This window comes from Chelonia mydas, chromosome 10, assembly GCF_015237465.2.
Source record: "Chelonia mydas isolate rCheMyd1 chromosome 10, rCheMyd1.pri.v2, whole genome shotgun sequence".
Taxonomy (NCBI): Eukaryota; Metazoa; Chordata; order Testudines; family Cheloniidae; genus Chelonia; species Chelonia mydas.
The window spans coordinates 28,403,706-28,426,552 of NC_051250.2; the positions used below are offsets into that span (position 1 = coordinate 28,403,706).

At 40.6% G+C, this 22,847-nt stretch overlaps 1 protein-coding gene and 1 long non-coding RNA gene across 20 annotated transcripts in view; one reads left to right on the forward strand and one right to left on the reverse strand.

Annotated features, from left to right (window-relative positions):
• The window catches only part of RBFOX1 (RNA binding fox-1 homolog 1), a 2,389,987-nt gene that overhangs the window by 1,517,927 nt on the left and 849,213 nt on the right, over nucleotides 1-22,847 (reverse strand). For 2 of the 19 annotated variants that reach the window (XM_037911694.2, XM_037911691.2), the window contains exon 1: nucleotides 11-948. The exons of 13 other annotated variants lie outside the window; for them this stretch is intronic. In XM_037911694.2, coding sequence (XP_037767622.1) covers nucleotides 11-13 — 3 coding nt within the window. In that variant the 5' untranslated portion in view covers nucleotides 14-948. Of the gene's footprint in view, nucleotides 1-10; nucleotides 949-22,847 lie in introns of those variants that run through there. 4 more of the 19 variants (XM_043523270.1, XM_043523268.1, XM_043523273.1 and 1 more) reach the window with 3 other exon arrangements.
• LOC122461883 lies at nucleotides 703-22,665 on the forward strand. The gene is made up of 3 exons (XR_006284113.1): nucleotides 703-755; nucleotides 18,604-18,670; nucleotides 20,742-22,665. It is a non-coding gene; the product is annotated as an uncharacterized LOC122461883 (long non-coding RNA).

A 22,847-nucleotide genomic window follows, 5' to 3' on the forward strand; every position in this document is an offset into this window, starting at 1 on the left:
CTCAACTCACCATAAAGAGAAGAAGGAGGCTGAAGGGGACAGTGTCTCTCCCGCTCCGTTCAGCAGCGGCTCAGAGGCAAAGAGTTCGCACCTCCTGGGCACGGGCAGCGTACAGAGAGCCCAGGGGCAGCTGGGGACGCTTCCCGGCCCCCGGAGCTCCTTCCCCGCAGGAAGGACGCGGCGGCTCTCTCCCGCCTTCACCAGGGCATCCTGAGTCCTCCTCTCCGAGCCCCGCTGCTTTCCTCCTCCTGCCTCACAAGTGTCACTTGGGCTGCAGCCAAACGCGCGCGGGCAAAGCTCCCGTCCTGGGTGCGAGCCTCGCGCTGGCAGAGAAATCCCTGGCGAGGAGTCCCGAGCTCGCGAGGAGAGTCCGGGGCAGCCGGTGGCGAAGAGGAGCTTGCAAGGGCAATCGAGAGAGCACCTTGTGCAGTGGTCCCCTAGCTGGGAGCTCGCAGGCGAAGTCCGCAGCTGACGGCGAGCTCCCCAGCGCGCGCCTCAGGCTGGCCGAGCCATCCCTGGAGATGTGGCTGGCGCTCGCAACGGGAGCCTGGCGCAGCTCGTGGCGAGGTTCCCCGCTAGGTGAGCCTCGAGCTGGCAAAGAGGTTCCCTCATGCAGGAGCCTAGAGCTCGTAGAGGAACCTCCCCCTCCTGCGTGGGAGCCTGGAGAGCTTACAGAGAACCCCCCCTCCCCAGCTGGCGAGCCCCGCGCCGGGCGAGCTAGCGTCGGGGGATTTCCCAGGAGCCACTCGAGCCAGGTGACTGTGGGTTGCGGGGTTCGCCTCAAGGCTGCAGGGGGAGGCGCAGCTCCTCCCCAGCCGGCGCTGCAAAGCGGCTCCGGAGAGGGAGCGAGGTGACCTTCAAGCCCGCCGGGGGGTGGGAGAAGCAAGCGGCGGCGAGGAGAGCCCTGGCGAGCAAGAGCAAAGCGGCCGGCGCTGGGAGGGGACGAGCGGGTCTCCCTGCCAGCATCCCACCCTCCTCCACGCGCCGTTAAGCCTGCACCTCGCGATTGGCAGGTGCAGGCAGGCTCCCGGCGCTCTGCTCTTGCTCTCTCTGCTCAGCCATCGAGGGACCCCCTACTAGCCCCATAGGGACCTAGGGTTTGGGGGGAGGCCGTGGGGTGGGGGACAGGGACACTCCACTCTGTTCAGAAGCACATTACTTGCCATCACGCCCAGAAACCATTTGGGGAGAGGGATGGAGCGAGTGTAAAATGGATACTAGCCTAGGAAATAGCACAGCTGCTGGCTTATTACACTAGGGAGATGGTTACAACTTTCCCTGCAAAGGGTTGTCAAAAGCGGGCTCGATAAAAAGCCAACCTAAAAACGGGGCTCCCATGGCAAAACTAGGCAGGGTTTGACACTGCTGCCTGTCTGACAAATAATAATACTTAAGTGACAGTTAGGAAGTTGCTGATTAAAATGATGCCTTTGGCAATAGTGAGAGATCTTTGCCTATTTTCCTCCCTCCCTCAGAAAACAAATCTTAGAGGAATTCAAATGCTGTATTAACGAGAAGAGGTATTGTAGCATCCCCAGCTCCATGAATTATTGTTAAACAGGTCTGACAGCAGCTAGTTCGGAGGAAGTTTGACAAATAAACAACATCAGGACCTGTCAAAAATAGTGATTTATCAGTTTTAATAGGTTAGGTATTAATTGGTATAATTATCCAATGTTTGTGTGTTGCACACTGTGTGATTCTAGCAAATTAGTGTTATTATGGTTTAATAATAGGCACCTATGAGAGGTTGGGGATGATTTATATAATGACAATTCCCATTTTATTTAAATATATAGATTACAATGAAAAACAGTTAACATTTTGAAGGTCCACGTCATCTAATTAAAAGAAAAAAACACTGTTTGAATAATTTAAAACCACACCAGATAAAAATGTATGAATACTCTCCCTCTCTGTATCTGTGCAGAAACAGGAGTGGAACTAAGACTTTTTTTTAAATTAGTTAGCAGCAAAGTATTACCAGGAACTTTGAGCACTTACACTAGTAAGTCAAAAGTAAATACTTGTGATCCAATACTGCAGTCATTAAGGCATATATCCAACTTTATCCCTGTAAAGTAGTCCCATTGATTGCGGTGGGATTACTCATACAGGTGAAGTTAAACGCATGCCTAATTATTTGCAGGATTGGAGCCTTAGTAAACAATCCAGCACATAACCTGTTCCTTCTTCTACTTTAGGCTCAAAATTATGGGCCTGATCCTGTAAACACTGAACTCAGTGGAACTAGTCATGGGTCTACATTTATTCAAGTGCACAAATGCTGGAAGAATTGAGGCATTTTAACCAATTTCCTAGGTGTGAAATAATTAATTTATTTTTGTCAGACATGCAGCAGTGGCAAATTAATGATCTGAAGACTCATTTTTTAACTCAATGGGACTACTTACATCTGTAAAGTTATTCAGATGTGCATTTTCAGGATCAGAGTTTATATTACCAAATAACTAAAATATGCTCTCTAAAAAATGTATGGCCTGACCTTGTAACTTGATCTATGCAGGCAAATCCCAGCACTTGTGCAGAGCCTTATTGATTTCAGGTGCATCTAGTTGCAGATCAGGACTTTGAGGCTCCTGCCTTACTTATGTATCCAAAAACTCACACTAAAGTCAAAATAATGAATTCAATGGGTGCAGAAGAGAAACATAGCTGGAACTATAGTGTTATGTTTGTTTTTTAAACAAAAATATTTTACAGTGGTAACCCAGAGTTATCATTGGACACTACAAGACATCTAACAAATCCATATTCATTATGGTCATGAGGAAAAGGAAGGTGACATCAAAAGAAGCTTTAGTATACATGTAAATATAGCAGTAGCATTTCTTTTGTGCTCCACCAATTTTTCTTTTCATAGGGGTGCTCTTAAATGTAACTAATTTTCCATATTACCTCTGCACATCCCTTCTTATCAATTACCGATCATTCTGATGGGTTTGTGATGTGGACGAATATCTCCAAGTACCTCAGTATTTATGCTAAGACAGAACTGAAATAGGTACTGCAAGCTAAATTTCAGTGCACAACACTACCATTTAATGAGAAATGCTCATGCAATATAAGCTAAATTCTTGGTTCCATTGAAGTTTTCGGAGTTTGGTCATTGGGTTCTATGGGGCCAATCCTGCTTCCATGGAAGTGAAATTAGAGTTTTACTCTTGACTTCAGTGTCAGTAGCTTTAGGCTCTGCAAAATAAACTATCCTGCTGGCCAATATTGTCTCGTTTCTTTGTTCTCCCCTATCTGTCTGTATGCACCTGTCATTTCTTTACTTATACTTACACTGTAAACTCTTTGGGAGAGGAGCTCTTTTTGTTGCTTGGTACAGTGGCTAGCTCCATTGCTAGGGCTCCTGACACTATAGTAATACCAATAATAAATAATAATTAGTAATAAAGGATGGTCCAGTGGTTAGGATGTTAGGTTAACATTTTGGACACTCAGGTTCAATTCTCTACTCTGCCACAGATATCCTGTGTGTGTTCTTGGGCAAGTCTCAGATCCTTACAGCTATTTAGGTGCATAACTCCCATTGATTTCAAGACTGGTTTCAATGAGGGTTAAGTACCTAAAAACATTTGAGGATCTAGGTCTTTGTCTCTCTGGGCCTCAGTAATACATCTGTAAATTGCGGGAAACAGTACTTCCCTACCTCACAGGGGTGTTGTAAACATAAATACATTAAAAATTATGATATTATAGTTATGGAGGCCATAAAAGAAGCTAAGTTACAAATTGTACAAATACAGCAGAACTCACAAACCAGGAAGTTTAAGGCCTGTGTCCTACAAACACTTTGGCACATACTTTAAGCATGACTAGTCCCACTGAGGCCAACTGAACTATTTATTTCAGAGTAGAAGCTGTGTTAGTCTGTATCCGCAAAAAGAAAAGGAGTACTTGTGGCACCTTAGAGACTAACAAATTTATTTCAGCATAAGCTTTTGTGAGCTACAGCTCACTTCATCGGATGCATGCAATGGAAAATACAGTAGGGGGATTTTATATATATTTTTGTGGATTGGTCTAGGCTGAGGTTGATGGTGGGATGGAAATTGTTGAAATCATGGGAATCCTCAAGGGCTTCTTTTCCATGGGTCCAGATGATGATGTCCTCAAAGTAGCACAAGTAGGGGTCTTAGGGGATGAGAGCTGAGGAAGCATTGTTCTAAGTCAGCCATAAAAATGTTAGCATACTGTGGGGCCATGCTGATAGTAGCTCATCTTAACTAATTAGCCTCTCACAGTTTGTCTGGTAACTTCCAACTTATCTGTATCTATCTATCTATCTATATCTTACTATATGTTCCATTCTATGCATCCGATGAAGTGAGCTGTAGCTCACAAAAGCTTATGCTGAAATAAATTTGTTAGTCTCTAAGGTGCCACAAGTACTCCTTTTCTTTTTGTGAACTATTTGTGTTTAAAGTTAAGCATGCACCTAAGTGTTTGCAGGATCAGGGCTGCCTGAATAGTCATCAACTATGACAGTTTTTTTCTTTCAGAAGTCCTATAACAATAATACATTTGTGTTTTATATGAATGCTAATTATTTGAAAGAAAAAGTGTTTTCTTACATTCTGATCTTCATGTCCCCTTTCATATAGCCCCCACTGCATAGAACAGCCTTTCACTTCATGCATATCAATATTGTTCAATCCATTCATTAAGTCTTTCAATGTTGTTATTAATTATGTGTTACAGTAGCACCTAGAGGCCCCAACTCAGATCAGGGCTCCAAGTGCTGTAAGAAGAGACAGTCCCTGTCTTAAACACAAGACAAAGCCTGGGCAGGGAATCAAAGGCACACACAGAAGAAGTGATTTGCCTAGGGTCACACAACAGGCTAGTGGCAGAGCAGAGAATAATGCTTGATGCAGAAATTATTGGACGAGGTTCTTTGACCTGTCGTCAGGAGATCAGGCCTTAAAATCTATGAATGCCAACCCCTCAAAATAAGATGCAGAAAGTATCAAAGAGGACCTTGTTGTCACTCCCAACAGCGTGTGGGAAAGGATTCTTTTCTCTCAAGGTATGCCTAGATAGCCCATTGTAGTGAGCCTCCTAAACAGGTGTCCTGACTCCCATTCCAGTGCTTCTTTAACTGAACCACACTGACCTTTCCATGTATGATATATCCACACATTATCTTTGGTATCTGTCTGAGTTACACAGTAACTTCTTTAGGTCAGAGAAATCCTTGGCATTTGTAAGCCTTTGTAAAGCACAAAAGATGTTCAAAGCATTCTATAAATAATAATGATGGCAGTTTTATCCTTAAGTGATAATACAATGAAGTCATAAATCTGGGTTACTAACATCTTAGTCATTTCCACAGTAACTGTTTACAAAGGGAAAAACCACAGAATTTAAATGTAATTGTCTAGTCATGCAGGGAGATGAAATGGTTTATAAAGGAAGCATTTTCAATTTAAAAGCAAATTATCAATAACAAGAGAAGAAATAAATGGTAGATAATGAGACAGTCTGCTGAAATGCAATGGTTTGAACAAACTTCCAGACAGGGATTATATCTTTACAGTCCTTTTACAGCCCCCCTTTTTGAATAAAAGCCAATTTTAAGAATTTTGTCACAGTCAGTCACATTTTTCCTCCCAATAAAGTACACTCATGCTTTATCTCCAAATCCAAAAGCATTTTCAAAATTTTATTGGTAACAAAAGTTAAATGTATGCAATTATTTTAAACTAAAAGTAAATCCATAATACTTTGTGTTATATTTTCTCTTACTGTTGTTAAACACCTCCAAAAAAGCACATTGCTGTTTGCAGTGCTATTGTAGCCATGTTGGTCCTAGGATAGTAGAGAGACAAAGGGGGATGATCTGAAGAAAAGCTTGGTGTAGCTCAAAAACATGTATCTGTCAGTAATAGAAGCTGGTCCAATAAAAGATGTCATCTCACCTACCTTGTCTCTCAAAAAATCACAGTAATGTATGTTTGAATCTGGTGCTGCAATATTTTCTTACCACAGATTTGGGTAAACTGCTCTAAACAAATTTATGAGTTCATGTTTAATCTGAGTAGATGAGACATTTCCTGCAATACAAGATTGCATCAGAATCAATATAAAAATAACACAGCCTATTCCTTATTAAGAGTTTGGTTTTAAAGACCACCTCCTTCTCTGGGCTTCAGAGCCAGAGCTCCAGCCCAAGCCACAACTTCAAAGTGCTGTCTTACACAGCTATTTTTAGAGCACTAGTGCAAGCTGTGCTACCCAAAGAGTCTTTGACCTGGGCTGGGAGGCTTGCCATTGCAGGCTGCGTAGGCATACCCTGAGACACTGGAAAGAAAGGAATCCTTTCCTACGGGCTGTTGGGAGTGACAACAGGGTCTACTGTGATACTTTTGCATCTCATTCTGAGAGTTTAGGATTCATAGATTTTAAAGCTTGACCTCCTGAACACAAGCCAAAGAAGCTCATTCAGTAATTTTGTTTGAGCAATAGCATGTCTATTAGAAAGATATATAGATCTGAATTGTCGACCTAAGGTAATGGAGAATCGACCATGTCCCTTGGTAAGTTGTTTCAATGGTCTATTACTCTCAATGTTTACAATTTTCACCTTATGCCTAGTCTGAATTTGTCTTGATCCAGCTTCTAACCACTGCATCTCCTGATGGCTTTTTCTGCTGGTTTACAGGGCCATTATCAGAAATCTCTTCCCCATGTAGGTACATGCAGCTCATGATCAAGTTAGTGATTAACTGGTGCATAGGCTTTATGCTGCCCTCTGCACAGGGGTAGCTTTCCTCTGTGATACGCTCCTTCACCTCTGTGGAGAAGAATGGCTTGCACCTCCTTCATCTAGCTGCCAACCCAGCATACCTGCTGAGCTATAAGGAACTGTGCATGCTGCAAGTCCTACCTCCTACTTTCCATGGCAGCACTGCATCAGTTCTGCTGATTCAGGATTTGGCTCTTTAGCTGAACTTAGAGGCCATGAAAGGTGCCTGGTTGAAAGCCCTGTAGGAAGAAGTATTCTATCACTGAGATACATGCGTATCAGCAGGGCAAGCTCCGTGTCACAATAACGTTATTAATTGTATTGCAGTAGTGCTTAAAGGCCCCAATACATCATGTTAGAAACTGTAAAAATATATAACACAAAGACAGACCATGCCCTGAAGATATCACAACCTAAGGCTGCAATCCTGCAAAGACTTATGAACATCCTCAACTTTAGACAGTGTAGGTGCTTAACTTTACATACAGTGAGTTCTCCCACTAATGCCTCCGATTCAACACATGTAGTTTGGATCCCTGGTGAGCAGCCCCCAAAATCCTGCCCTCTACTTTCTACAGCAGAATTGCATTGGTAGTCCCATGACAGTGTATAAAGCTAAGCATGCTCATTAAGTCTCTGCAGGATCTAGTCCTGAGTACATGTGCTTTAGCCATTTTCCTGATTAACCTCTAGGGGGGGATGGGGGGGGGGCGGATGAAAGGATGGTTAATTCCACCTATCCATTTGATTCTCAGCCTCTCTAACTGAGACAGCTAGACCGGCTGGTGCCAGTTATGATTTGTGAAATGGATACCTGTCCACTATGTACTGGACTCATAATAATGAAAGGTTTAGGAAGTAGAAGATTGAGAAAATTATGGGTCTTTCATCCTCTTAATGTACAAGCATACCTGCCATAGCCTTAATAGGAATTGCACACACTGAGAGAAAAATATAAACCTTAAGCATTACCATGGAATATGAACTGCCTTAGGGCTTTGGTAGTTTGGCAACTATTACATTAGTTTCTCACCTGATAACGCTTACATATATGCTGTGTTTCACCTAGATGTAGGAGAAGCCAGAACCTGTCAAGAACTTCATGGGTTCTCATATTCAAAGCTTTTATAACTACCAAAGGGCTGTGTCTATTTAGAATGGGACTGAGGAGAGAGAGAAAAAAAATTCCAGAAGGTTTGTCTCTCTGTTCTCCTTTTCATGACTACCAAATATTTCCCCCACCTATACCATTGTTATGGCTTCATCCAATGTCATTAGCATGACTTCATAGCTAAAAAATAACCCATCAAGTGTGGGAAAGCTCATTTCATCATTGCTTAGTTTAAAGATTGTAATTTCAACACAATGAAGCCTCAATGAAAAGAAAAGATACCCAGCCTCACCTTGTTTTCCTCACTCATACAGAATTACTTTTAAAGGAGGATAATTGAACAAACTGTGTTGTGGGGGAATCTCAAAGGAAATTATGTGGTGACCCCACTATTGTCTTAGATTCACTGTTATTTATGTGTGTGTTCAATTATACCCCCTTCCTATGTAGCCCTGCCCCCTATTGTTTCTGAAGCTGCTGTGATAAGGGATTATCTCGGCCCTCCCTGGTCTGACTGGATGGTCTGCTTTCAGCCTGGCTTCTTACCTGCTCTGGTGCGCTTGGACCTACTTATGTTAATGCATCTAAGCTTCTGACTTGCCTGTCTCCCAGCTCTGATCTTAGGCTGTGTTAGGGCCTGCTATGTGCCTCCAAAGCAAGTAGCAAGTAACCTTCAGCTGCTCACATCACACAATCTCCTACCAGTCCCCAGCTTCTTCCCCACAGGCCCCTTTTCAAGGGTATGTGGCACAGCTGAATAGTCAGCAGCTGGGTCAGGACTGAGCTCTGTTTCTGGAATGACATTCCCATCTTCCATTGGGAGGAGGGTTTGCCCCGGCATTCCTGGGTAGAATTTCCTACCAGCTCTCTAACCAATTTTGCAGCTAGACTTAGAGAGGCAAGTTGCTTCCATCTACCCAACCCCTAACCAGCCCCTTCACAGCCATGAGGGTAGCATGTGGGATGAGGTTCCACAGAGTGTAACATGGATTTTCATACATTCATTTCTAGTGTAGATTAACATAAGTGTCCTTCCCATTATTTTATGCTTATATAGCACACTATAATCCAGATTTAGCACTGGGAGTCACTGGTTCCATCTCACCTTGACAACAAACCACTTAATTCAAACTGTACTAGATAATGCAGAAATGTTCAGGGGGAGTTGTTTACAGCAGTTTGCACGGTGATTAAAGAAGCCTTTAGGTACAACAGGCATTATGATGGCAATTGCTCACCAGTAGCTAACACTGTATTCCAGCATAAAGTCATCAACACACATGCTTAGCATAGAGAGCCAGGGAAACTTGTAACATGAAACATCATTAGATATGGTGTATGGTGTTTTGTCATCAGAGCTAGTTGTTGGTGGATTTTGCGATTCTGAGGCAAGTAGATAAGCAGTGATTGTTACAGTAGAAGAAGCTTTAATTACTACTTGAAATGTAGAAACCAACAAGCAGTTGAAAAAGAAAATAGAGCTAGAGTATGTGAAAGATGATGGGAAGGTCAAAGAGAGCTATTTGTGGGACACAATAATTGTTTTGAATAAAATAGACTAAATAAGTACTGCAGATGCAGTAATAAAATGAAAATTAAGGTTTATCAAGAGAAATTTTATTTCAAGTTGTCAAAATATAAAGAGTCCCTGTATTTACAAGAATGGTTTGAACAGTATACATTAATACACAACACCTTAAAAATTCATAATGTATTTGCAGCACATAACATTTATAACACATCCACAACCACTGCAAATGCATTTACTTTATTTTAAGGGCTTGTAATTTCATTACCAATGGAGAAGTGAACATTTAAGCCATTCGCAATGAAATATGCAACCGTAAAGTAAAGTAAATGTGTTTGTGGTAGCTGCTGATGTGTTATAAAAATTTTGTGCTGTGAACACTTCATGAATCATCTTCAAGATAATTATGCATTACTGTATACCTTACTAACAGTCATAATAAATGAATCTCTCTCTCTCTCTCTCTCTCTCTCTCTCTCTCACACACACACACACACTTTAATTGACTTATAGGTAACCCTTAAAATAAAACATTACTGTGAAAGTCAAGTCTGGAATGACCTGAGGAAAGCAGTAAGGGAAAGATGGTATCTTGAAATTTATGACAAGACGCAGAGGCACTGTCATAGCACAAGCAAGTAGGGAAATAGAAAAATCACCTCACTACTCGATTCTCCTTCCCATACCCAGACACATGGAAAAGGAAGGGCTCTAAACTGAGGCCTCAATTAAAAATTGAGGCCAAGATTTTTGAAGGTGACTCCTTCCCATACCCAGACTTAAGGGGCCCACCCTCTGAAAGTCAGGCTTCTTTATGATGTCTCAAATTGGGCACTCAAAATTTGAGGCCCCCATATCACTATTCACTTCTGGAAATCTTGGCCTACGTGTTTCAACCTGGGAGAGCTATAAAAGCAGAAGTTCCTGGTTACAGAGGAGAAGAAAAGAGGGAAGCAGGGATCCAATGACCCCATGAATTTCAGAAAAGGCAATTTTCCACACCAAGGTTTACAGATTGATTTTGTTTTAGACCCAATGGGCTTTTTTGTTTTGTTAATGTAACCTCTCCCACCCTTTCTTTATGAAACAAAGCTTCCTGACAATGTTAGAGAAAGTTCCCCTTGTGCAAAACTTTGCTGTTGGGCACCCTGTTGTATGGCTCTGCTCTCTTATGACTAGAAAAACCACATAGTAAAGATGAGGATTTTGGCACATTCCACTGACTTTGGCACACTGCTATAGTCCACTACTGAGACAGGCCTATACACAAAGCTGTATCGTTCTAGCATCTTTTTGGTTTGTTCAGTGACTTCTATAATGCCTTTATAGGTGTTGGCCTTGTGTCCTGAGCAATTTTTTGGTTGTGTTTGCTCCACCGGTTGGGAGGTTAGCGTTGTAGAACTTGATAATTTGGAGTGGATCGTGATTTCAGTTGGATTTCATTTTTCATCCATTAGAGCTCTGTGGTGGAGCGAATATGCGCACCAGAAGTTGAATACGTAAATGGCCTTTTCTATGTGTTGTTTAGGAGGCAGCACTGACCCAGATCTGCTCTGCTGGGGGACTCCTGTGTACATGTAGTAATGGGGACTGTATTGCACTTTGTCCAATTTGTGTAATTGGGTATTAGAACTGGGCTCGAGACTTCTCTCACAAATAGTAAAATGAACTGAATTATAGTGCTATATAGCATTAACAGTAAGTTATTGGGAAATTATATTTATCTAGTGAGTTTTCTTAAGCTGTAGAAACCCAAAAGAGCTTTTCCCTTTAATGTTTTCATGGTCAATCTGAAGCCGCCGACGTGTTTATTATGAGGCCCAAGTAAGTATAATTTAGAGCGTGTTCAATTTCCTTTTATCTGTCATAAAATTTAAGTCTGTTTGACTTCTTAGGGGATTATTCTGAAATATGATTTTCCTCCCTCCTTCCCTCCCCCCCCCGCTCCATATTGACTTAAAGGACCGTTGTATTGCAGAAGATTTCTAGCAGCAGATTTACTTTCTTTGGAGAACATGTGAAGTAGATGATTGCATAACTAGATCAGCATACAAAAGGTATTTTATCTCTGAGTTATTAGTGAGAGTCCTAGGATTGGAGATTGTTCCAACAGGGCTGGTAGTTCATTGTTCTCTGTATGGAAAAGCGTCAAGCTTCTTTGCCCTTTCTTCCAGGAAGTCATTTGTCTGCATGTTGTTTTTATTGTAACCCTACATGATGGACTGTTATATGAATTAAATGGTATCATATCTTTCCCCCCTTTTGTTTTGTAGCTATTTAGATGCAGGCCTGGGAGACAGATTAATTCAAAAGCATTTTTAGAATCCAGGAAATAGGCAAATATTTTCAATTGTTCAGTTTGTTAAAGAGCATTTCTTAAGGAGGCAGTATGGCAAAATGGCCAGGACACTGGACTGGGATTTAGGAGACCTGTGTTCAATTTTCAGCTCTGTCATTGGTTTGCTTGGGCAAATCACCTCCCTTCCATTTGCTTCAGTTTCCCCCTCTGTGAAATAGGAATAATGCTATAACCTCTTTTGTAAGGAGCTTTGGGATCTACAGCTCTAGAGCTTTATTATTATTCATCTGTTGAGCAAAGCTAGACTTTCCATTGCTGTTGCTAACCCAGATGCCTTCCTAAGTGCTTGGACTGAGAACACACCTATTTTTGCATGTTGGGACAATTAATTCATCTAACAAAATCTCAGGGAAATGTCTGGATTGGAGAGTTTGGTTAAATAATTTTAAAAGGGTGTTCAGGATGCATTCAGTGCTGTAATATTTCATTTCATTTGATATATTATCTGGGCTACATGATTTCCTGACTCTGAGTTACTGAAGGTTTTCCTTAATTTTTGTTTTGCTATAAGGGTGTCCAGAAGGCATGGCATCTTCAAGGGTAATTGTTTTTTAATTAGGCTGTTTTGTTCTTGTGAAACCTTCCTAATTTAGATTTATTTGAATTGGCATTGGAAATGATCTGTCCAGATTTTACCAAACGAATTGCTGGCTTTACACATTCCAGATTTCTCTGATTTCTCCCCTTCCCTCACCCATTGGAGAGCTAATTTGTAATTCTGCAGTGTACCCTTCTTTATATATGTGCCAAATGTGAAGTTTTAAATGAAAGTAATTTTTTGAATTACCTAAATTCACAGATAATCTGAAAATATCTTTGATGAAAACTACTGGATTCTCAATGGTCCAGTGTAGTAGTTTCTAGGTAGCCCTTGCAGTTCATGAGATATTGGATTTTAAAATGATCACTCATCCCTCAGACTGGCACTGTGGTTTTGGCACTGCTCCAAAATTAAATATAGCAAGTCCTGGAGTATGGAGTAATGTAATTGTCAACCTCTTATCCAACATATTTGGGTCTATGTTTGACAGCAGTGAAGGGATTAAAACAGCTTAACCAACAGAAAACATGGAGAAGCCGTTGTTTAACCAAAGAGAAAAAAAGAAAGAAATTTCCTTGAAATAATTAAATACTGTCTAACATATTTAGTCATAGGTCCATATTGCTCCAGATGGATTCAGGATGAATAACAGTACATTATATATTGGAAATATATTTCTAAAAAGTTGCAGTGTGTTATTCTTCGTTTAAAAAAAAAAGTACCCAGAATCTCCAACATCTGCAAAAGAGTCTCCTTGCTATGTGTGTGTCTAAAAATTAAACAATAATAGTTAAAACAGGCTATACTATCAATTATTTTTATTATTTTTATCACTAGTGTTCATTCCTCTGCCCTCATAAACTGGATAGATATTAGAAACAGGTGTATATCCATGAAAGGGAATTGAAATTTACTGATTTCCTGGATTATGCTATTTCAGTCAAATCCTTCATTCATAAGTCAATTGCTGAAAATAAAAAGAGGAGTTCATGAATTGTTCAAGAACTGTCAAAAATCAGTTGTTCGACTGAAGAGTTGATATGGGACCATGCAACCTTTCATCTCTACGCCACCAATTCAAATCCAGCCAAGATCAGCAATGACCAAATTACATCAGTTTGTACACTCAAGCCAGTAGCTGAAGGACAAGTAGCCAAATCACATAATTCAGTGGGACAATGCTGTGTTGGAAGTTGTGAAATTTAAAGTCTCGTTTATCCATCAAACTGCATAAATGGCATGTAGGAGCTAATTTTCTAACCTTTCACTAAACGTATTGCAAATTATACACCCAGTACTTCTTTCATGTTAATAAAATAAAGCTTTTCAAATATCAGCTCATACTAATAACATACTTCTCTGAAAATAAACCTTTGTGGGTTATCCTGGTCTTTGTTAACAATGGCTGAGCTGTGTGAATTACTGGACAATGATTAGGAAACATCTCTCAATAGGGTTTAGTAGTATAATGGATGAGTCCTTTGGCTAGGAAACTTTAAAGAAAGACTTTGCTTTTCCTTAGCCTAGTGACTACTGCCTTCTACTGCTATGCGTGATTAGTTAAGAGTTGGACTTCCATGAAGCCAGCAGCAGCAAAGAGGTGATTTTGGTACTGCATGGTCGAGTATGTTGTTTCTTGCATTTCTTGTAACCTGTGTTATTCAAAATATGCTTGTCATGGAGAGATGAATGAATGTGATAAGCTGGGGTACTTGAAATACTTATTGTAAATATGTGTGACTAAAGAAAAGGCATCTTCATCTGACTTGGGTGACACGCTACAAAACGGTCTCTAAGACAAAAAGTGTAGGTATCAACCCTACCTTCCTCATGGCGGGAGATAGATGACATTCAGGAAATCATCTGTGCCAAAGATTTTGTCCCCTTGACCTGCAGCAATTTTGGTCTACTGTCTTTCAGGGTATACCCCATCCCTAGGCTTCAAAGCCAAAGCCATAATGTCTAGACAGCAATGTTTTGCAGCACAAGCCTGAGTCTGCCAACCAAGACTCTCTGCGTAGATGTACTCTTAGGCACTGCAACTGTTCAAAAAAAGTTTGCAAAATTTTTTAACATGCAATCTTAATATAGTTGTAACTACTGCTCCAGCTCTGTTTGGTTTGTGAGAACTGTGTTAAAGCAGTCAGTTATAACAGATTGTGGTCACACCATGGCAAAGTCTAGAACTAGCTGCAGTTCTTCAACACCTGCCAAAGCTTTCCTTCTAATATATATTTCCAGCAACTCAATTAAAGTAGAAAACCACACTTGAACTTCATGTTTAAAAATAGATGGTTGTTAAGAGTTTGTGAATTACCTTCATGAATTGTCTTTATGCAAATAAGGGACAGATGTTAATTGGAGAGCTGCTTGAAATATTGTAAGGGGTTAGCCAGTTATGTTTTTGTTGAATAGGGTTAATAAAAAAATTAATACCCTCTCCTACAGTCTATTATATAAACTTAATTATGAGTCAACAAAGGGTTAAGAAAAAGAAAAGGAGTACTTGTGGCACCTTAGAGACTAACCAATTTATTTGAGCATGAGCTTTCGTGAGCTACAGCTCACTTCATTGGATGCATACTGTGGAAGCTGCAGAAGACATTATATACACACAGAGACCATGAAACAATACCTCCTCCCACCCCACTCTCCTGCTGGTAATAGCTTATCTAAAGTGATCATCAAGTTGGGCCATTTCCAGCACAAATCCAGGTTTTCTCACCCTCCGCGCCCCCCCCCCCCCCCACAAACTCACTCTCCTGCTGGTAATAGCCCATCCAAAGTGACCACTCTCTTCACAATGTGTATGATAATCAAGGTGGGCCATTTCCTGCACAAATCCAGGTTCTCTCACCCCCTCACCCCCCTCCAAAAACCACACACACAAACTCACTCTCCTGCTGGTAATAGCCTATCCAAAGTGACCACTCTCCTTACAACGTGCATGAAAATCAAGGTGGGACATTTCTAGCACAAATCCAGGTTTTCTCACCCCCCCACCCCCATACACACACAAACTCACTCTCCTGCTGGTAATAGCTCATCCAAAGTAACCACTCTCCCTATAATGTGCATGATAATCAAGGTGGGCCATTTCCAGCACAAATCCAGGTTTTCTCACCCCCCCACCCCCAAAACACACACAGAAACTCACTCTCCTGCTGGCAATAGTTCATCCAAACTGACCACTCTCCCCACAATGTGCATGACAATCAAGGTGGGCCATTTCCAGCATAAATCGAAGTTTAACCAGAACGTCGGGGGGGGGGGGGTAGGAAAAAACAAGGGGAAATAGGCTACCTTGCATAATGACTTAGCCACTCCCAGTCTCTATTTAAGCCTAAATTAATAGTATCCAATTTGCAAATGAATTCCAATTCAGCAGTTTCTCGCTCGAGTCTGGATTTGAAGTTTTTTTGTTGTAAGATAGCGACCTTCATGTCTGTGATTGCGTGACCAGAGAGATTGAAGTGTTCTCCGACTGGTTTATGAGTGTTATAATTCTTGACATCTGATTTGTGTCCATTTATTCTTTTACGTAGAGACTGTCCAGTTTGACCAATGTACATGGCAGAGGGGCATTGCTGGCACATGATGGCATATATCACATTGGTGGATGTGCAGGTGAACGAGCCTCTGATAGTGTGGCTGATGTTAATGAATCTAGTCTATAGTTGTTTTACACAGAGGAAAAACAGATTGTGATGGGCCAATGGAGACTGAAGGTAAAATTGATTTAAGTGGGAATCAGGTGCCAAAGAACTTTTGAAAATCACATTAGATGCCTTTTTTGCATCTTTAGGCATCTAAATACCTTTAAAAATTTGGCCCTTAGGAGCCTAATCCCACTGACTTTCAATGAGATTAAAGAGCCTAGTTCCTTTTGAAAATGAGACTTAAGTACTTTGGAAAATAGTGCCCACAGACTTGATTCAATAAACTTTTATTGACTCAGCTACATTTTTACAAGTGGGAGGAGCTTTTCCTTTTCCTTAACCCTATTCAATAGAAAGATCATTTGTTTTTCAATTAGCATTCATCTCTGAAAATATTTCAAACAGTTCTCCAGTTAACATGTGCCCTTTATTTGATTGCAAGGGGCCTACTTGCAGAGTAAGGTACTAATCATTAAGAGTATGTATAGCAGAAACAAGCCCTGTGTTGGAAAAGATATAACATTTTCTGGAAAGATAAGAGGTTCAAAGCTTTTACACTTCTCATGCCTGCAGATGTAAGGACTGAATCTGAGATCCAAAGGCAGAAAGAGTTGGGGTTCAGTCTTTATCCTATACCCCATTTGAGCTTAAAATCCTTATTGCAGGAAGGAAGCCAAATTTTCCTGCTGAGTGGAGATTTTTTTTCCCCGTGTGACAGCTGGCCAGCATGCATACCTCTATTACATACAAACTTTTTTCTCTTTTCATCTGTATATAGTAGATTTGCATTCCCTGTAACAGCAAAGGAAGAAGCCCAGAGAACTGGATTTGGAGCACAGCACTGGGGAAATGTTGCTGAGTGGTTAACATTTTGCCTGTTTGTAGGAGAGAACACCACAGTGAGATGGAAATGAAAGGCCAAGCCTTTATACCCCATATAGCAGGGAAGAGCTAAATCCTGTGGCAAGATCCATTGGTTTCTTTGGCAGTCTGGAAATAAGTGGCACTTAAAGTCAACAATGGAGATTTTTACCAAATTAAATATGTAATTCATTCAATTATATTAATATAAATAGTATAATATAGTCAGCTATTTGTTATGTATTGCGTATACTTTCCCCTCCATTTTTAACATGTCAGTCTTTTGAATTAGCAATGCAAAAGTGCATCATACGAATTATCAGGGGAAGCTGATGGTTTTGTTAGCTGGGTGGAAAGCAATGAAAAAGGCTTGGAAACTGGTTTGGGAATATGGAATATATACATTAGAGGAATATTTTTGCTAAAGTGATCAGCAGTGAAATAATTAATACTGACATTTAAGTGGTTATCTTTAGGTTCCAGAGTTAGCAACCCATGGAGGCAAATAGTAAAAATTCATATCCCAAGAAACTATTGTTTCTGGTTTCTTGTAGACTCAGGAAGTCAATATGGCAATAGTTTCCAGTTACATTTTGAAGATTTCCTCCTCAACTGTGAGCACTTTCCGGCACCTTATGTTGTCATTTATCTCAGTGCAAAGTGAGTGCATAGAAGGCATAAAATGCTACCAGATCTGAATTGTAACATTTTACATACCCTTTGCATTGGGAAAAATGAATACACAAGGGACAGGGCAGTGGCAAATCGGGCCCTAATTTTTATTATACAATGTAAGATCAGATTCGGGGGCTCAGTTATCTATGGCACGTTCCAAGGCAGTGAACCCTGCTGAGAAAACCAGGACGTGGACTCACATAAAACAGGATGTGCCTTTAACACTGACATTGTGAAAACCCAGCCTACAAAAAGGTTACAGTACAAAGCCATCCTTCAGAGATGGCTCTTGTGCTGTGTGGCACACCCAGACTGTTTATCACAGAGCTAACTCTGTGGAGTTAAAACACCTGAGTATATCTTTTGGGCCAGATCCTGGCCCTGATGCCATCTCCTTTGTGCTGCTCTGTTATCCTGAGGCCTCACACAGCCCAGGGTTAGGCACCAAGTAGAGCTCCGCCAGATTGTGGATAAGGCTCTCTACATACCAAGGTTAACCATTTCTGCCTGAAAAATATTCTCTCCAGACTCAGTACTCAATCCCTAGCCAAGACATCAAGTCCCCGCATCACAAAGATACATTAGATTGAATTTAGATATTAAAGAATTCAATGAAAGTCATACTAGTGGCAGTTAACTTTTAGAATTAAGCAACCATGAAAGTCCTCTGGAGGAGTGTACTTCTAGATTTATCTCCTGTCACACTAACTCACTCCCACTCATAGCTCTGTAGTGCCTTCCTGCCTTTTACCACGTTCAGTACAAACTCTGTGTCCTCATTCTCAATTTTGCTCCAACCTAAATCTCTGCTCTCATTTCCTCCTACTTTCTCTCTTGTTCCCTACATTCTTTCCAGTTGTGTCTCCTGTCTGGGGTCCTTATTTCCTCATGTTCTATTCTTCTTTCCTATCTCTCCTTACAACCTCTTACTTCTCCTACCTTCCTTCTATATCCTCCATTCCTGACTAAATCCCACCTATTTTGTGAAGCCTTCCACCGTATGTTTCCCTCACTATCCCCTGTCTACATTATATTCCTGTGCATTGTAATAATTCCTAGATTACTGTCATTCATCTTTTTCTTTTATGCAGTCTGACTCCATCCAGGGACAGTCCTTCCTAATGGTTATGGTCAACGCTGATGGGAACAGCTTAGAAGGTAACAGCTTAAGGTTATGATTATGCTCTCACACTGCTTTTATACTTGTATAAATCCATTCTAGTCAGTGAAGCTACTCCTTATTTACACATGTGCAGGAGGAATCAGAAGTGTTTTGAATAACACACTAAAAACTGAGTTAACATTATAAAAAGACATGCCCATTTGCATGTAAATAGCTTACCACTAGGTAAGGTTTGCATTAATGAGAAGCAAGGAATGAAACTGCTATACATATAAAGAAATGTAAAATCTGATTTATTTTATTACAGCAGGTTAATAATGGAAAGATTATTTCCTGCTACTCAATAAAAAAGCAGGAAAAAAGAGTCTAGATCTAGTCCCAGGTCATATAAAACATAATTTAAAGGCTATCAATATGTTGTGGGAGCCGGAGGTAGTGACACAAACCTGACTTACATTAAGCAGGCACTAGGCATCTGAGCTGCATAAAGGGCCCCCTGATAATCAATGACAAAAGAGTAATCTCAATGGGGTTTTCATTACACACTAAGACGGCTCCAGCACACTCTGCTTATCCAGTCATTCATCTCCGCCAGCAAGAGGCGGCTTTGGAAAATTAAGAGCATCTGAAGTTATATCATATTGTCAGAAAATATTGCATTATTTCGTATTTTTAAAGGATAAAACTAAAAGCTGGTTAGAACAATTCTGAAATGTATCGAAGACCAAATCATGTTTAATTTGGATCATCATTAAACCATGCATCACATCAGCAATTTCAATATCTCTCTACTAGTTAAAAAAATTCTTTTGGGTCTAGCTGTTTGCCCCTCCATCTACAGAGGAAAAACCCTGGAGGGGCAGAAGTAGGAATTTCTATGTAGTTCATTTGGCAGAATTCTTGATTCAGGATATCCTTTGAGGGTAACCATTTCTTGGTTCAGATATAGAACACAGCTTACAAATATTGTGAGCCTGAAAATCCACAGTGCAATCTCAACTGGTCATAGTGCTGCTGTGGAAAAAGACAGATCCTCTGTGCAGCTCCATTGATGCCTCTGTTCTCCAGACCTAGTACATCTCTCTCTGCTTTGGATATGCATAACTATGCTTCCCATTCTGATGAGGGTAGGTGCTGTGGAAGGAAGTTAATACAGCTGCTGTTTCCTATTTGAAGGGAACGTGCCATGTATGCTGCTCCCTGGTCCCATCCCCATCTCATGATTAGAGCCTAACACTATGCAGTTTTTATATAATGCTTTTCATCTGTAAATTGCAGATTTTAAAAAGTAGGGTAAGTACTATGATGCTCATGTTGAATATGAATAAACTGAGGCACAATAAGATAAAGCACCATCCTTAAGGTCCCACAGGAGCACAGTGGCAGAGCTGAGAGTAGAAACCAGATTTCCCTGGGGTTGCCACTTGTCCAGGTTTTCCCTGGATCAGTCCCTTTTCTGAGGTAGCTGTCCTGGGAAATCTGTAAGGGTACGCAGTACACACTGCCAGCTGTCCAATTTTATGGGCTCAGGATCATACTGGGTATCTTTGTTTTTTGTACCACAGAGGTAGCAGCCACAGATCTAACTGTCATTTGAATGACCTATCTGTTGGAACCCTATACACCTTCCATTGGACAGAATACTGTTAATTTGTAGGCTCTTCTATGGACTTCCAAGATGGTGGCAAGAGCATATAACAGGGCCATTGATCTCCATTCTGCCATTTTTCAGACTTTTTATTTCTTTTTTCTCTACTTTACTCTCTTTCTCCATCCATAGTTCATAGATTCATGAATTTAAAGGGACAAGATGGGTGAGGTAATATCTTTTGTTGGATCAACTTCTGTTGGTGAGAGAGTCAAGCTTTCAAGCTAATACAGCGTTTTTCTTCTGGGACCATTTTTGTCCTATAATCCAACCTTCTGTATAACTAGAGTTCCATGTTCTCAGTTTTTACCAATTTTCACCAATACTTTTTCGGGGGGGGGGGTATTAAAGAAGTTCAGTTTTTACTGATTTACACCCGTTTATCAATCCACTGAATATTTGTTCAGGTACTTATTTTTGTTAAACGCTAATGCTTTATGCATTGTTGTGTCATGCAGCTCTGAGACTGAAGCAGTTCCACAGTGTAAAAAATAGAAAACACAGACACGGTGAAGACTGGAAAATCAAACAATGTTAATATTACAAAAGGAGACAATGCTCATTTCTTTGACTCTCTTTAGTGTGGAACTGAATTTAAACAATCAATCCTCCACAGATATAGCTAGAATAAAGATCTAAACATGGGGCAGAAATGCAAATCTATGCCTGAATACCAACAAGAAAATCAGTGCTTAAAAATATTCAAGAAAAACAAAGATAGAAGTGAAGAGGATGCAGTGCGCTGCAAGTACTGCAGTATTGAGGTCAGTGCTCACACTGACAGAATAAAGGAGCATGTCAAAAGCAAACGATACAAGAAGCTTAAAGAAGAAAGTGAGCTTTGGGATAAACAGTCAATATCAGGAGCTTTCACCAGGACTTTAATGAAAGAGAAGACACAGCATGATTGTGTCAATGAATGCTCTTTGTTTTGCAAGACAACCACTGTTAATAGCAGCAGGGCCTATTGGTGACCTTGTGCGACAATACTGTCAAGCAGCAAAAACCCTTCCTAATGCAGGCAGCCCAGCTCATAAGTATCCACAAGAAAATGATGATGTTTTGGTATCTAAACTGATGGAACAAATTGATAGAAATGTGGTGTCTAGTCTGATTTTTGGCAAGTCTACTGATGTTTTGGACCATCCAATTCCTGGCCTTTTGTTTTTGTTTCTTGATTTCAAAGTGAATAAACCCACATTGTTTTGTGCTGATGTGACAGTCATACCCTCTGCTGACACCTGTTTTGTTGATGCAGTAATAACAGACATGTTTGAGATGTACCAACTAACTTTGAAAAATGTGGCCACAACTAACACAGATTCTGCTTCCTACCTACATGGCTAAGTTTGCACAGAAGATTCAATCAGAAACCAGAGCTGCTACATATTACCTGCTCCTGTTCATCTGATTAACGTTGCGCTCGTCAGCAGCTATTGCTACCGAAGAAATGAAAGACATGAAATCTTGCACCACTGAATTTGGGGCTGTTTTCAAGCATGTGAACAAGCTGAAGGCTTTGTTTTACACAGTGCAAGATGAGTGAAGAGCAGACTGTCAATTACCTACCCTTGTTGTGCCACATTGGTAGACGATCTTCTACTTTGCTGCCTGTCATGTAGATAATGCATGGATTGTGCTAATGTGTCTCCTAGATCATTCTGAGTTTGTTGGTTCTGAAGCAGAAACTTTGAAGAGTCTGGTAAATAACCAAAATGACCGCCAGATTCTGTGCACCAATGTAATGTTCACTGTTGAAAACTTGGAATCCCCATGTGACACACAAAAAAACACTGGAGTTTTCTCTGACTACTGCCAACATGTTTTTCAGTACAGACATTAACTAGATCCTGACAATCAAAATCTCATCTGAAATGAGCACAGAAGCTGCACGAGAAACATACAGTGAGAAAACCCAACTGTTTCTGGAAATCGTTCCAACCCAGGAACACGAGAAAACCAAAAAACATTCAAAACCTTCAACACAATGCTCTGCAAGAAATGGGAGACAGCTGTGACATGTAATCTGAACCCCAAAGTGTTTGGTGCTGAAGATGCTTTTTGGAATGTCATCTAGGTGTTGCACCCATTCCTCAAGGTGAATTTTGCAGTGTACTATGACTGTTATACCAGAGTGTTTCAACCAGTTACCACTAAGATTAAATTTCAAATCTGAAAGGGGATTTTACTACGTACATGAACATGCCTAACCCTGACAATGTGAAACTCAGTGCGGTGGCCTTTTGGAACAGTCATCAAGACACATTTCTCAATTTCAGCAGACTGGCATGGTGAGCTTTGAATGCACTAATTTGCACAGTTGGACTATCTCCAAGACAGCAAGAGGCTTAACATGAGTGAGGATACTTTGAAGAAAATTATGTGACTGTGCACAAACCAGGATTTCTAGAAAAAATTACTAGCGCTGAGGGAGACAAAATATACATTTGTACATGAAAAAAAAATAATTATATGGTAGTAAAATATGTATAATATGAAAGGGGTTTATTTGTTCTTCTTTTTAGCCCAGTTTTAATGTTTGGAAAATAAGTACTAAAAAATTC